The sequence below is a fragment of the Salmo salar genome, chromosome ssa01 (assembly GCF_905237065.1).
Source record: "Salmo salar chromosome ssa01, Ssal_v3.1, whole genome shotgun sequence".
Taxonomy (NCBI): Eukaryota; Metazoa; Chordata; class Actinopteri; order Salmoniformes; family Salmonidae; genus Salmo; species Salmo salar.
Genome location: NC_059442.1, coordinates 158,868,901 through 158,885,396, shown reverse-complemented (window position 1 = coordinate 158,885,396; position 16,496 = coordinate 158,868,901). Strand labels below are relative to the sequence as shown.

The 16,496-nt window shown below is 44.6% G+C and overlaps 1 protein-coding gene across 8 annotated transcripts in view; it reads left to right on the top strand.

Annotated features, from left to right (window-relative positions):
* The window catches only part of sptan1 (spectrin alpha, non-erythrocytic 1), a 54,002-nt gene that overhangs the window by 7,533 nt on the left and 29,973 nt on the right, over window positions 1-16,496 (top strand). For 6 of the 8 annotated variants that reach the window (XM_014142991.2, XM_014142982.2, XM_014142977.2 and 3 more), the window contains exons 1-13: window positions 2,132-2,414; window positions 11,561-11,800; window positions 12,229-12,354; window positions 13,038-13,178; window positions 13,470-13,750; window positions 13,881-14,180; window positions 14,495-14,630; window positions 14,770-14,871; window positions 14,966-15,103; window positions 15,203-15,313; window positions 15,390-15,467; window positions 15,757-15,912; window positions 16,197-16,401. In XM_014142991.2, coding sequence (XP_013998466.2) covers window positions 2,394-2,414; window positions 11,561-11,800; window positions 12,229-12,354; window positions 13,038-13,178; window positions 13,470-13,750; window positions 13,881-14,180; window positions 14,495-14,630; window positions 14,770-14,871; window positions 14,966-15,103; window positions 15,203-15,313; window positions 15,390-15,467; window positions 15,757-15,912; window positions 16,197-16,401 — 2,035 coding nt within the window. In that variant the 5' untranslated portion in view covers window positions 2,132-2,393. Of the gene's footprint in view, window positions 1-2,131; window positions 2,415-11,104; window positions 11,126-11,560; window positions 11,801-12,228; window positions 12,355-13,037; window positions 13,179-13,469; window positions 13,751-13,880; window positions 14,181-14,494; window positions 14,631-14,769; window positions 14,872-14,965; window positions 15,104-15,202; window positions 15,314-15,389; window positions 15,468-15,756; window positions 15,913-16,196; window positions 16,402-16,496 lie in introns of those variants that run through there. The other 2 variants (XM_014142970.2, XM_014142961.2) reach the window with 2 other exon arrangements.

Here is a 16,496-nt window from a genome sequence, read left to right as displayed (position 1 = left end):
TGTAACCGATGTGAAATGGCTAGCTAGTTAGCCGGGCGCGCGCTAATAGCGTTTCAAACGTCACTCGCTCTGAGACTTGGAGTAGTTGTTTCCCTTGCTCTGCATGGGTAACGCTGCTTCGAGGGTGGCTGTTGTCGATGTGTTCCTGGTTCGAGCCCAGGTAGGGGCGAGGAGAGGGACGGAAGCTATACTGTTACACTGGCAATACTAAAGTGCCTATAAGAACAAAGGTATATGAAATACAAATGGTATAGAGAGAAATAGTCCTATTCCTATAATAACTACAACCTAAAACATCTTACCTGGGAATATTGAAGACTCATGTTAAAAGGAACCACCAGCTTATGTTCTCATGTTCTGAGCAAGGAACTTAAACGTTAGCTTTTTTACATGGCACATATTGCACTTTTACTTCTCCAACACTTTGTTTTTGCATTATTTAAACCAAATTGAACATGTTTCATTATTTATTTGAGGCTAAATTGATTTTATTGATGTATTATATTAAGTTAAAATAAGTGTTCATTCAGTATTGTTGTAATTGTCATTATTATAAATAAAAATAAAAATTGGCCGATTTTAAATCGGTATCAGCATTTTTTGGCCCTCCAATAATCAGTATCGGTATCGGCGTTGAAAAATCATAATCAGTCGACCTCTACTCCAGAGAATGCGTTTCTACTGCTCCAGAGTCCAAAGGCGGCGAGCTTTACTCTTTACTCAAAGAGCTCTGCTCTTTGCTGAAACAGAAACTCCAGATTGTGACTTTAAGTAACTAATATTTTACAAAACATCTATACAATAGGTGTAAGCAGTGGTACTGGTAAATCATTGAAGTTACCAGCATAGGACACCTGTTGACTGTACATTAGAATTAGCTCATTATCATTACCGAAATTAAGGTTATAATTACCGAAACAGACCAAAAAATTATTTGGTAATGAGAAATGTGTGTTAATGAGGCCCTTGGCTCAATCAGCAAGTAATAGGAGACAGCCATTATGAGTCAGCAAACCATTGGCCACATCACTAAAGCCCATTCATTCCTCCATGTTGGTAAGGTAATGGTTCTCGAGTTTTTCACAATTTGAGCTTTTTAGTCATTTCGGTAATGAGAAAGTGTCATAAAGGGTGTGTTTGAGAACAAGATATACTAAGGACTACTCCTCTAGATGATGCATCATGGGTGAATAACATTTTCTTAAAAAAAAATATTGCCGTTTTTACAGCAACTTAGTGTTACGGTAATGTCCTCAGACACTGTTTTTACATAATATTATATTTGAATGTAAACTTCAACTAGTATACAATTTTAATGATTTATGCACAACCTACAGCAAAATGTTTTGCTTTATTCAAATAAGATACATTTATCTCAAGTAAAAGAGTATAAAATGACCCAAGAATTTAATCTGGTCTCATTTCGGTAATGAGAATTTGAGGTTAAAATGTCTAATTCAGGCAAATGTAAAATGTTTTTCAAATAAGACACTGTGCCATAAACTAGGCATCTTCGTTTTCAGAATGACAGTTAATTCTTGCAGATAGATGCATCATGGTTTTCTAACTCAATTTGCTACTGCCATGGTTAACTGGTTTCATGAGTATCTCCCACGTAAAACTACGTAGAGAAACGATGCTACGTTTGCATAAAGTGTGTTGCAGCTTAATGCCATAGGAACTAGGCTAAGGAGCCTCTTATCTGGATGTCATGCGAATACTGTTACCCTGGCCTTAGTGGTCTATCAGGTTGCTGGCTGGCTGTCCTAACTCACCTCATACTTTGGGCATGCACACTTGACACAAAGCAAATAACGAACACTTTTGTAATGCTGCGACTGAATGAATATTCTTATTGCAACTGTATTTATCAATGTCAACAAGTCATGTTCGTTAAAAGCAATAGTTTGAATTCTCCTCTTTTTGAATGGTTGGAAATAACCCATTGCTCTGACATGAAACTGTGGTGTATGTTGTTGCCTTTAGCCTGCGCAGGCACCTGTCATCATGTCCCAGTTTATTAAACCAAAACTGAAGGTAACGTGTGTCACCACTGTGTGTTAGTTTGCATGTTGTGTGCGTTGCTGCTATCGGAAGGGTGTTCATCGAATGCATGGACATTTCTGGAATACTGTTTGAGAGCAGGCCATGATGCTGCTGTTTTGCTGAATAGAGGAAGAGGGAGGGAAAGAGGCAGAGAGACGCAAAGGGCTGGGCGGTATCTTGGCCTGCTCCCATCACGGCCTAGCCACTGCAGGGGCGATGCGTCTGTCTGCGCTGCAGCGAGAGAACGAGTGAGAGAGAGAATAAGAGAGGCGTTCAGTTTCTCATTCTTCCTTTATCAGTTGAGCCTTTCATCTGGAGCCTAGAACGAAGTGACTGCTGCTGGCTTCATGGCCACCACCTCTCCTCAGGTACTGATTGCAGAGACAGTGTTGTAAAGAACAGGGCTCTGGATAAACAGCCCAGAATATCTAGATTTTCTCTTGATACATAACAAAAGTTGGTTTTACTGGTTAGCCCATGTCCCTTAATTTTTGAGAATTGAAGTTGTGAGTAAATGTTTATGGTTAACTGTGTTAATCTAACTCTGGTCCGTTGATTTGGTTTTAGTTTATTTTTATGGTAATTTCTCACTGAATTCAGGCCTGCGTTTTCTGCATGCATTGTACGTTTGTGTAAGCAAATGTTTTTTGTCTTGACAGGACTTGGTTAATGTAGTAATTTGATTGGTTTTAACTGAATTACATGGTAATTGAATCACTGAATTCAGGCCTACGTGTAGGCTACTGCATGCGTTGTCAGTGGATTTGTGTGGAGTCGTGTGCATGAAACTGAAGGTTTGTGTTGATTTTAACTGAGCTGGATTAAATTAATGTCACTGACCATTATTTATGAAAAAGATGCATGCAAGGGAATCATGTTTGCATTTGGCATGGTAAACCTCCACAGATGTCAAATCTCTTGACATTGGCATTTCACTGTGTTGTTGACTGGGCGGCAGCCATTTTGATTTAATCCAGACATGATTGTTTTGGTGATGTTCCAGAGTAGGATTTGGGACTTGTATGACGGATTGAACATTTTTTTTATGTGTGAATTTATGAAAATAAGAGTAACAATGAAGCTGAATTCAATCTTTTGTCATGTAGCCTAATCACACTCTTGTAGATATTGTTTTAATTCACAAACCAACCATCCACTGTTAACTTCTTCAGCTGCACTCACATCTCCTCTGGGCATGCTACTGATCAGCTAGGAGTGGAGTGGGCTGTAAGGAGGGGGTCATGGTTCACTCTGAGGGAAGGGAACTGAAGCTACGCCTCTTCTCTTTGCACATGTATTTGGCATGTACTAAGTCTTCTGGGATCACCCTGCCGTTTCCTGTAAATTCCTCCGTTCTGCATTCGCCCAGTATGGCGTCATATAACCCCTCGCTAACTGATGTTACCATGGGAACCGTGAGGGGGCTGACTATGGCTGCGTTTACACAGGCAGCCCAATTCTGATCTTTTTTTTCACCTATTGGTCTTTTCACCAATCGGATCAGCTCTGAAAAGATCAGATGTGTAAAGATCTGGTATGATTGGTCAAAGACCAATTATCTGTTTTCCACTGTCTCACTCTTTGGGAGTGATGATGGGCCTTCATGATAGGGTGCTTTCTCCTCAGTATAATAATTTTTTTGTGCTCCGTCAAAACTAATGGATTTGTTTATGCCAGGAAGCGAACGAAGACTTTGGTGCACTCAAATTAAATATCCAGCTACTAAGAGTAGCCTAGGCCTAATGCGTAGGCAATAATTCTAATGAAGCAAATCGATACCCCACCCCTGTCCACCCACCCACCCACCTTGTGTCGCATTCTCTCTCCGCAGAGCAATATCTCTCTGGATACTTGTGCAGCGATGGGAGCCACACAGGGATCTATAAATATCTCTGGCCTCCTCGAATGTAATCTGTGGCACGTCTTTATGAGAATGACCTGATTTTAAAATGGGGAGAGTGGGAATAGATGCACTTATGGTTTTCGTCCTTTACTTCTAATCATGGATTGATTCAGAACTGGGACACCAGGTGAGTGCAATTAACTACCAGGTAGAAACAAAAACCAGAAGTGTTTTAGCCCTCCAGGACCGGAATTGGAATAGCCCTGTTAATATGCCTTCATGACAATGGCTAACCGTCTGAAAAGGTAGTGTCACTACTGTGTGACGATTATAAGTGGTTATTTCAGTGACAAAGACCTATTGCAGACAATGACGTGATGATATTTGTGTTCAAGTTGTTGACTCATCAGGAATACCAAATTAATATTCAGTTAGAATATTGCTGATTCACTAAATTCCGTTAATGCATTGAAAATGTGAAATAGTTTGACATGACAGTTTGAGGTAAACACCCAAGTTGAATGGACCTTTGCTAAATGACTGAAGGGGAGAACAAAGGGAGGGAAGAATCTTCTAGAGAACCTTGAAACAGCCACATTTACATAACACTTCAAGTGTGCCGGTCCCGTGCAAAAGTACTGACGTACATAACGTCTTTCTTTCTCAAAAGCTGTCTTATGTAGTTGGTACTGAAGTGGCAATTTAGCCTAGTTTCCTGCGTCAGTATTTAACCCAACCACTCGCCGGGTATCTAGGCCTATAGTTAGTGTTTTTGTTTCTGCATAGAAAAGTATTTGGGAGAATAGTTTTAGGGATGGAAAAAAAGGTTTTAAACTAAACGACTAAAACCAAATATAAAGTATGTAGGAATGATAATGGCACTTAAAAATATATATATATTTTGAGAACTAGCTATCGCCAAAATAAATGCTAAGATAGTCAGGGAGAATAAAACATTCCCCAAATTATGCATTCAGGAGTATTTTTGTAATTGCATGAGGCCCCCATTTGATTTTATGTTTAAGTCACTCAGATGGCATAAGCCATGGCAAAATGTGTAGAATTGCAGATTTTATCTTAGCTCCATTGTAAAATGTGTAGATTTGCAGGAAACTAGCATAAACATTTTAGCTACGCCTAAAAGTTTTACGATTTTTCGCGCGGCAAGTAGCCTAGTGGTTAGAGCGCTGAACTTGTAACCGAAAGGTTGCAAGATCGAATCTCCGAGCTGACAAGGTAAAAATCTATCGTTCTGCCCCTGAACAAGGCAGTTAACCCACTGTTCCTAGGCCGTCATTGAAAATAAGAATGACTTGCCTAGTTAAACAAAGGTAAAATAAAAAAAGATTTCTGGTTGTTGACTGTGCCATTGGCCACACCCATGGCCACCCACCTGTCACCCCCACCAGCTAAATGCTATTTTGAACCAGAAAAAAAAAAGAGTTAGCAAGACCGTCCTTCATGTGGTCTCGCCACAACAACAGGATGTGGGTCCACCAACTCAATCCACAACCTTTGTCTCTGTACAGTTGATAAGCAGGCCTAACCACTGTTAGGTATAAGTCCTAACCACCGTGGAGTTATTTAATTGCTGCTTGCTTACACGGTTGAGAAACCAGGTGGTTGGACTTTGACTATCCTATGTAATGCAGATGGAATTTGTGCATGGTGCTTCTGTCTCCTCCTCTTGCCAACAGGCTTTCATTTTTAGTGCTAAGAGATCAAGGGTTACATAGACGGTGAGCTTCGAGGAAGCATTCAGCTTTGCTGTTTAGTAGTAGTATGTGGGGGTGTGTGAGGTAGTTAGTGGATAAGTGGACGAGGGAGTGAAGGAGGGAAAGAGTGTTAGAGAGAGGGGGCAGGACATGGAGGAAATTGGTGTTATCTACCATTCACAGCGTCAGTCGAGCACTATCTCCTATTGCAGCTGCACTGTGCTAGGGGGTCTTCCGCGGGTCGAAGATACAACATGTGCTATGACGTGGCCTCTTCCTTCCCCAAATGTATTGTCATCTGATAAATGCTACAGATTTGTTTTTCTGTAACGTAACCATTTACAGTGCCTTCAGAAAGTATTCCCACCCTTTGACTTTTTCCACATTTTGTTGTGTTACAGCCTGAATTTGAAATTGATTAAATTGAGATTTTCTTTGTCACTGGCCTACACACAATACTCCATAATGTCAAAGTGAAATTATGTTTTTCAAAAATTGTACAAGTTAAATACAAATTTAAAGCTGAAATGTCAGTAAATATGACAAGCCTAAATAAGTTCAGGAGCAAAACATTGTCACATAAGTTGCATGGACTCACTCTGTGTGCAATAATAGTGTTAAACATGATTTTCTAACGGCTACCTAATTTCTGTACCCCACACATACAATTATATGTAAGGTCCCTGCAAAAAGTCTGGGTAGCCATTTGATTAGAGGCGTCCTTCCTAACACAGTTGCCAGAGACGATGGAAACCGCTCAGGGACTTTACCATGAGGCCAATGGTGACTTTAAAACAGTTAGAGTTGAATGGCTGTGATAGGAGAAAACTGAGGATTAATCAACACCATTGTAGTTATTACTCCACTATACTAACCTAAATGAGAGTGAAAAGAATGAAGCCTGTACAGAATAAAAATATTCCAAAACATGCATCCTGTTTGCAACAAGGCACTAAAGTAATACTGCAAAAATGTGGCAAAGTAATTTACTTTTTGTCCTGAATACAAAGTTATATTTGGGGCAAATCCAATACACCACATTACTGATTACTACTCTTCATATTTTCAAGCATAGGGGTGGCTGCATCATGTTATGGGTATGCTTGTAATCGTTAAGGAGTTTTTCAGGATTAAAAAGAAACGGAATGGAGCTATGCACAGGCATATCCTAGAGGAAAATCTGGTCCAGTCTGCTTTCCACCAGACACTGGGAGATTAATTCACCTTTCAGCAGGACAATAACCTAAAACACAAGGCCAAATCTACACTGGAGTTTCTTACCAAGAAGACAGTGAATGTTCCTGATTGGATAGTTTTGATAGTTTTGACTTTAAATCTGCTTGATGGCATGACTTAAATTGTTTTCTTGCAATTTGACAGAGACTTATCCAGAAAGATTCAGAGCTATATTTGCTACTAAAGGTGATTCTAACATGTATTGACTCGGGTGTGTGAATATTTTTGTATTTCATTTTCAACACATTTGCAAACATTTCAAAAAACATGTTTTCACTCTATCTTTATGGAGTATCATATGTAGATGGGTGAGGAAAGATATCTATTTAATCCATTTTGAATTCAGGCTGTTAAACAACAAATGTGGAATAAGTCAAGGGGTATACATGCTTTCTGAAGGCAGTGGGCTTGACACCTGGACATGCGCACACATTCAATTGTCTTCTAAACCACACGCCAACAGGGCAAACTCTTTGCAAGGTCCGATGACTTCAACTTCACACTGAAGTGACGATGTCTCACACGGCTGTAAAATTCGCTGCATCACTCCAACGACTTTGGCACATTGTGTCCCAGAGCAGCAGTGTCTCCCAGGAGAGGGCAATGCCCTGAAGACACATGACCCAAAGGCTGTTTACTCATTGGTCCAGAGAGCTGTCCCTCAAACAGGCTAGTCAGAGTAGCGTGTGCCTTCATCCCCACAGGCAGATGTCAGAGCAGAACGGGGTCGCGGTCAGCTAAATCCTGGGATGATTTAAGCCCTTAGTGTATTAGGACTGGTGTAAGGGGATGGGGGAGGGGAAATTGTCTAGTATGATGTTTTTTACAGAAAATGGGCCAGTGTAGAGGCTACTAATCGGTTTAAATGCTTTTTCATGATCTTGTCAGTTATTTCTGGCATATCTTTCTTTTTATAGATTGATTTGTTTGATGGCAGAGTGGCCATATACTCATACAGTACATTCAGATAGCATTCAGACCCCTTTTGTTACATGGATTAATATATTTTTCCCCTCATCAATCTACACACACTACTCCACAATGACAAAGTAAAAACAAGTTACATTTTTTGGGGGCAAATTTGTTAATATTAAAAAACAGTAATACCTTATTTACGTAAGTATTCAGACCCTTTGCGATGAGACTTGAAATTGAGCTCCGGTGCTTCCTGTTTTCAATGATCATTGAGATGTTTCTACAACTTGATTGGAGTCCACCTGTGGTAAATTCAGTTGATTGGACATGATTCGGAAAGGCACACACCTGTCTATGTAAGGTCTCACAGTTGACAATGCATGTCAGAGCAAAAACCAAGCCATGAGGTCGAAGGAGTTGTCCGTATAGCTCCGAGACAGGATTGTGTCGACGCTCCGATCTGGGGAAGGGTACCTGCAGCAATGAAGGTCCCCAAGAACACAACAGCCTCCGTCATTCTTAAATGGAAGAAGTTTGGAACCACCAAAACTCTTCCTAGAGCTGGCCGCCCGGCCAAACTGAGCAATAGGGGGAGAAGGCATTTGGTCAGGGAGGTGACCAAGAACCCAATGGTCACTCTGACAGAGTTCCAGAGTTCCTCTGTGGAGATGGGAGAACTTTTCTAGAAGCACAATCATCTCTGCAGCGCTCCACCAATCAGGCCTTTATGATAGTGTTCAGACGGAAGCCACTCCTCAATAAAGGCACATGACAGCCTGTTTAGATTTTGCCAAAAGGCACCTAAAGGACTCTCAGGCCTTGAGAAACAAGATTCTCTGGTCTGACGAATCCAAGATTGAACTCTGGTCTGAATGCCAAGCGTCATGTCTGGAGGAAACCTGGCACCATCCCTACGGTGAAGCATGGTGGTGGTGGCATCATGCTGTGGGGATGTTTTCCATTGGCAGGGACTGGGAGACTAGTCAGGAATGAAGGAAACATGAACGGAGCAAAGTACAGAAAGATCCTTGATGAAAACCTGCTCCAGAGCGCTCAGGACTGTGGACTGGGGCGACGGTTCACCTTCCAACTGGACAACAACCCTAAACACACAGCCAAGACAACGCAGGAGTGGCTTCGGGACAGAGAGGAATGGCAGAAACTCCCCAAATACAGGTGTGCCAAGCTTGTAGCGTCATACCCAAGGCTGTAAACACTGCCACAAAGGTGCTTCAACAAAGTACTGAGTAGAGGGTCTGAATACATATGTAAATGTGATATTTCAGTTAATTAAAAATATATAATAATTTGCTAAAATGTCTAAAAAGCTGTTTTTGCCTTGTCATTATGGGGTATTGTGTGTAGATTGATGAGGGGGAAAAACTATTTCATCCATGTTAGAATAAGGCTGTAATGTAACCAAATGTGGAACAAGTCAAGGGGTCTGAATACTTTCCGAATGCACTGTATATGAGCTATATAGAACAATCTGCACTTTGACTGGACTCATGGCTCCTCAGTTTTCTCTCTTGCTGTTGCCATCTCTTCAGTGGGTTAGGGTTATGGTGTAGTTCAGTGGTTCCCAAACTCTTTCATTTACTGTACCTCCAACAGAATTTTGCTCTGAACGGAGTGCACCCGAATTACCCCTTCATGTGCATCTTCTCAAGTACCCCCTGTGGATAGGCCAAGTACCCCCTGGTTGGGAGCCACTGGTGTAGGAAGATGTTTGGGGAAGAATTGAACCAGGCAACAAACTGGTCTGTTGATTGTTGAGGAGGCCCAGCCAGCCCAGCGGCCCCTCTGTGGACCAGACCAAGCAGTGTCTCCTGGATCTGCTGAATGTCACCACACTGCTGACACCACTAATCCTACTGTCAGAGATGGACCATTTCACTTTATCTCTCTCTCCGTCCATCTCTCCACACCCCTCTTTCCCGCTGTCTGAATGGGAGCTGCGCTGGCTGTGTTTTAACAATGGGCCTCTTTCATGAGGTCTAGCACTACCCCCACTCCCCGGGGCAGACAGTTGGACTGTCAGCAATTTTATTTTATTTCTATATGGTCCTCTTTGCTCATGGGGTTCACTGTCCTTGGGTTGGCCGGGTAAATCAATGTTCTGTCCCTCCTTACTGAAATAAATTACTCAGTTAAGCACACTGAATTCTGTTCATAGTCGTCATATCACATTTTGATCTTATCCATGTCTATTGTGAGACACCTTGTCTGTACCTTTCTTTCTGGAAGAATGGTTTAGTCCGTTTATTTCTGTCAAGAAGTTTCTGATTGTATGAAGGGTATGAGATGGTCTATTGGAACTGGATAACAACCATGCGCAAACAGTCCTGACCAGAGATGAAGGATGCAGTGTGTTTTCTCCCCCTGGTGTTCAGCTGGACTGGCCTCTCTCCACCAGGGCCTGGTCTGGTGTATCAGAGGTCACAGGGACCTGATATGCCACAGTGTAGGTTACACCACCCTGAGAAAAGACTCCAGATGTAGGCCTAAGCAAAGGTAAAGACCAGCCACAGACAATTTATCAATCCCCCCCACAATGGTTGGCAGGTAGGCTGGGACTACACCCATGTGCTAAAATCCTACAATCTCACGGAAGCCATTTGGAGGCTGTTATGTATTCATCAATGATTGAAAAAGACAAACTTGCCATCTTAAATGTACTTTCTGCTGCTACAGTTCACTGTCACATCAGCTTCAAAGTTGCCATGTTGAATGCTGGTAATTCAATTTATGGTCTAGGAGCCTAGATTCTCTCGCCCTCCCGGGCCCCCTGCCACTCCAGAAATGACACCAAATGTTTAGCTCACATTCCTCATAGTCCAGAGACTCTAGTAGTATATGAAAGGAAGCACCCTGTGTATGCCTGCCTGGCAGAGACTGTGTTACAGTCACTACCAGGGTGTGGTCCTCTGACAGCCCCACTATCCAGGCTGGGGACTAGAATACAGGGTGGGTGACTGTGATCCTGTCTGGTTACCTCGCCCTACTCTTCCCTCTCCCTACTGGCCTCCACTCCCCCGGTGTATGGTGGGATGGTATATAGGCTGGGTGAAGAGGGGGGCTGAGGGCCAGTGCGTGTTAGGAGGGCTGACAGCAGCAGTCCAATTGTGAAGTGAGGTCTGGTTACTGTTTGTTCAGAGCTGTGTGGAATTTCTGCCTCCACTCCCTTTTTTCAGTCTCGCGTTCTCAGCTGCTGCTGGCCCCACGGCGAGTCAGCTGGACTGGAGAGGAGCTGGCTACTTATTCACTGGGGAGTTTTTGTCCTTTCATAGCAATAGTCAGCCTTGTCTCGTTGTATTCTATAAAGTTGTGTGTCTTCCGTGACTTTTCCTCTAGATCCATTTTTTGCGTGGTGAGTAGAGATCCATGAAGAGCTGCACTGTGTTCAAATGCCCCCAGGGAAAGAGAAAGTGGAAAAGAAAGAATGGCACTTCGTGACATTCTGGAAGTCCTCCACAGCTATTCAGTTTCTGAGAGCTCTTGTGTTTTAAAGGCCTAAAGAAGCAGAGATTAGAGAAATTGGATGACGGCCAAGTAGAAATGCTTGATGCGACGCTAGCGTTGCCATAGCAGGCTCAGTTGGACCGTTATTTCTATACTATCAAAGGGATGGACAAATGGTAGCAGCCATCTTGTTCATACATTTGTCAAGATGGCTGACGGCATTCTCATCCACTCATCTCAATTGTAGTAACTATTAATGCTAACAACTAGAAAGCAGAATCGTTTTGTTGCAAGTGGTAAGAAGTGTTAATGATTACTTCCCCCATTGTATTTCTCTTGTCAGAGAATGGATACCAGTGGGGTGAAAGTGCTGGAGTCTGCTGATGACATCCAGGAGCGCCGGCAGCAGGTGTTGGATCGCTACCGGCGTTTCAAGGAGCTGTCGGGCGTGCGACGGCAGAAGCTGGAGGACTCGTACCGCTTCCAGTTCTTCCGCCGCGATGCTGACGAGCTGGAGAAGTGGATCCAGGAGAAGCTGCAGATCGCCTCTGATGAGAACTACAAGGACCCTACCAACCTCCAGGTCAGTCTGCCTTGTCCGTTTGTCTGTCAGCATACGGCATAACAGTACCTACCTATCGCACATCATGGGTTTTAGTGCACAAGGATGCATTTCAACAGCTCCAGGTAGATTTAGGATCAGCCTGCCCAGTTGTCATTTTAGTCTATTGGAATTTGGGTGGTGTTGTACTGTAACCTGGGCTTTGACAAAATGAATGGTAACATCTTGATTCCATTTTGTCACCTTACTTTATTACAGTATGCACGAGCCACTTTTTGTGAATTGACTGACTTGTAGCCTCTCCAGTGGCCATTCAAAATGAAACCGCAAGGCCATAAAACTCACATAGAATGATCAGTACATCATAATCCGTGACCCTTCGCCAGGTATGTCTGTCCTGTCCACTGTAGTCTTTGTGCCATGCTAACATGCCTCCTCTCCCCCCACAGGGCAAGCTCCAGAAACATCAGGCCTTCGAGGCGGAGGTGCAGGCCAACGCTGGAGCCATCATTAAGCTAGACGAGACTGGCAACCTAATGATCTCCGAAGGCCACTTTGCCTCCGAAACCATCCGCGTAAGAGACAAAGACACACACCCACACAGTCCGCTGAGCTATGTGCCTGACCAAGATAGATCTACACAATCCACCCTTTTTAACCCCGATCATGTCTGGTTCAGTCCTTCACGCCCTACCGGACTTCCCAGAGACCCATAGTTTCAAGTTTCAATATGGCTGACTATATAAAAGTAGGTGCTTGGGTGATGTGGACTTCCTGGCTCTTGTGTTTCTCTCTCTTTTAGGTTCCACTCCCTTTTAATTCTTTCAGATCCATTCTGTTTGCTGTGTGGTTATGACCTATATATGAAGACTTGCATGATGTGTGTGCCTATTTTCTATTGATATGCACTTATCTTGGTCTCAAACTACAGCTTCAGCAAGTATTGGACTCAAAGTACTGGACCCATAACCTGTGTCTCAGAGTAGGAGTGCTGATTCGGGATCAGTTTTAACTTCTGGATCATAATAGACAAGATCACATAGACGAGGGGAGCTGGTCCTAGGTCACCACACCTACTCTGAGATACTTTGTGAATATGGGCCCTAATTTCTCTTTTTAGATCGTAATGAATAACATTGTATGGACAGGGGGGACCTGATCCCAGATCAGCACTCCAACTCTGAGAGACTGAATATGGGCCCTGGTCTTGAATCAGTTTCCATCACCCTGTGTAAATTGTCTCCCTTTCTGCTTTTAGACTCGTCTGGAGGAGCTTCACCGTCTTTGGGATCTGCTGCTGCAGAAGACCAAGGAGAAGGGTGTCCGTCTGCTGCAGGCCCAGAAGCTGGTGCAGTACCTGCGCGAGTGTGAGGATGCCCTGGACTGGATCAGTGACAAGGTCAGTGTCTCAACCTGAAGTCACACACATCCTCTATATCTACTGGAGGCCATGGCCTAAAGCATGTCTACGGAACTCTAATAGACAACATGACCTTAACCTAAATCATATCCAACAGGAGACCATTGCCATAGGACCTTATAGACAACCTATCCTAACATTAGCCTCCCTAAACCGTGTCTGCAGGGCCCTACTAGATAACCGATTCTAAACATTAGCCTCCCTAAACCATGTCTGCAGGGCCCTACTATATAACCGATCCTAAATCTTACCAAAACCTGTGTCTAACAGGAGGCCATGGCCACCTCGGAGGAGCTGGGCCAGGACCTGGAGCACGTAGAGGTGCTCCAGAAGAAGTTTGAGGAGTTCCAGACGGACCTGGCAGCCCACGAGGAGCGTGTGAATGAGGTGAACCAGCTGGCGGGCAAGTTGAGCCAGGAGTCCCACCCCGAGGTGGAGCTCATTGTTCGCAAGCAGGAGGAGGTGAACGCCGCCTGGCAGAGGCTCAAGGGCCTGGCGCAGCAGAGGCAGGGCAGGCTGTTCGGAGCCGCCGAGGTGCAGAGATTTAACAGGTATGCCCAGGACAGGCTGGGTGTGTGTTTTCTTTTGGATTGAGTGTGTGATGGGGAAGCCACAAGACAACTGAGAGGATCAAGACATTTAGATTTTATGTTCTGACTGAGAGTGTTATGTGGCCTGCAGGGATGTGGACGAGACCATTAGCTGGATCAAGGAGAAGGAGCAGCTCATGGCATCCGATGACTTTGGCCGGGACCTGGCCAGCGTTCAGGCTCTGCTGCGCAAGCATGAGGGCCTGGAGAGAGACCTGGCTGCCCTCGAGGACAAGGTCAACACTCTGGGCGGAGAGGCAGAACGTCTGCAGCAGACCCACCCCCAGAACGCCTCCCAGATCCACCTGAAGAGGGATGAGCTCATCACCAACTGGGAGCAGATCCGCACGCTGGCCGCCGAGCGCCACGCCCGCCTCAACGACTCCTACAGGTGGGTACCGGTAAAACCCTGATCGCCCTAACAGCGAACACACTAACTTTACTGGGTCAGTACCGTATTGTTACTATGTCACTACCATAACTTTGCGGTGTCCCTACTGTAACCTTACTTGGTCAGTACTGTAACTTTGCAGTGTCACTACTGTAACTTTACTGGGTTAGTACCGTAACACCACTGCGCTCAACACACAGCGACTACCCAATGCATGGTCAAACAAAACATTTATCAGCCATTTGAGCCCAGTTTAGTTGAAAGTATGCAGAACCCTATCTTCTGACTGTCTGTATGTGTTTTGCCCCCTGCAGGCTGCAGCGCTACACTTCAGACTTCCGTGACCTGACCAGCTGGGTGACGGAGATGAAGGCCCTGATCAACGCTGATGAGCTGGCCAACGACGTGGCTGGAGCTGAGGCTCTCCTCGACCGCCACCAGGAACACAAGGTACAGGAAAACTGATCCTAATAATAATTTTAATATAATTGCAGTTGTTAAGTACTATATATTTTCTCAGATCTTCAATCAGTGATGCTAGTTTTTCCTGCAATGTTGCTGACGTTTACTGTGTGTGTGTGGTCCTTAGGGTGAGATTGACGCCCATGAGGACAGCTTCAAAGCCACGGACGAGGCCGGCCAGGCTCTGCTCAACACTGGACACTACGCCTCAGAGGAGGTCAAGGAGAAGGTAGGGCTATCTGTCTCTTTGTCCTTGGTTTGGAATTCAAGCTTTTACATGGACCTGTGGACAGATTAATTGAACCCCATCCATGTGTGTGTAGCTGGGTGTACTGACTGAGGAGAAGGAGTCTCTGCTGGAGCTGTGGGAGGTGCGCAGGCAGCAGTACGAGCAGTGCATGGACCTGCAGCTCTTCTACAGGGACACGGAGCAGGTCGACAACTGGATGAGCAAGCAAGAGGTATCGCCATCCACACACAATAACATGCTCACTTAATTACACTTAAATGATTATTCTCCAAAAATGTTTGGGTGTGAAGTAATTATTGTGTGCGTGCAGGCGTTCCTTCTGAACGAGGATCTTGGTGACTCTCTGGACAGCGTGGAGGCCCTGCTGAAGAAACACGAGGACTTTGAGAAGTCCCTCAGCGCTCAGGAGGAGAAGATCACTGTGAGTATATAACAGTAACCACTAGGATCAGCTTTTCCTCCTCAAATGTTACACCTAATCTCTAACCTCTCTCCAGGCCCTGGATGAATTTGCTACCAAACTGATCCAGAACAACCACTACGCCAAGGAGGATGTGGCCACTCGTAGAGATGCTGTAAGTAGAATACGATGATCAGGACTGGAATGTGTCCTATGTTTGTAGCACTTTGCTAAATGACTAAAATGTAAAATAGAGAGTACAGACTCTCTTATCCAGAGCAATTAGGGTTAAGTGCCTTGCTCAAGTGCACATCGACAGATTTTTCACCTAGTCGGCTTGGGGATTCGAACCTGCAATCTTTCGGTTACTGGCTCAACACTCTGAACCACTAGGCTACCTGCTGCCCTATATCTGCTTATACCATATCCTGGGTGTTGTGTATAACATCTCACCCACCCTTCAGCTGCTGAGCCGCCGTAACGCCCTGCATGAGCGTGCCCAGTCCCGCCGCGCCGCCCTGGAGGACTCCTTCCACTTGCAGCAGTTCTCCCGCGACTCGGACGAGCTCAAGAGCTGGATCAATGAGAAGATGAAGACTGCCACCGACGAAGCCTACAAGGTATCAATGTTTCTCAGTTAGCTACTTTAGCTAGCTATTTTATAGTGATGTACTTTAGCTAGTTAGTTATCTACTTTATAGTGGTATACTTTAGCTAGTTAGCTACTTAGTACTTTAGAATGGGGTTTCAATACTCAACGTGGCTTTCTCCTAGACTGCAGTGGGATCCTATTAGGCTGTAATACCACTGTGAACCACACAGTTCCTTATTCTCAGTACTATGGCCTAATACTTACAACAACCCCTTCCTTTCACTATCTCTCTGCTCTTTCTGTTCTCCCCAGGATCCGTCCAACTTGCAGGGCAAGGTCCAGAAGCACCAGGCCTTCGAGGCGGAGCTGTCAGCCAACCAGAGCCGCATCGACGCGCTGCAGAAGTCTGGACAGGAGCTTCTGGACGGCAAGCACTACGCCGCCGACGAAGTGTCGGTCCGCATGGACGAGGTCAGCTCCCAGTGGAAGAAGCTGCTGGAGGCCACCGAGCTCAAAGGTGAGATGAGTGGGAGTGAGGCTGTTATTATTATGGCGACCACCATTTTGAGTTTGCCTCGAGTGGAGGAAATATAAAATGGCGGCGACACTAGT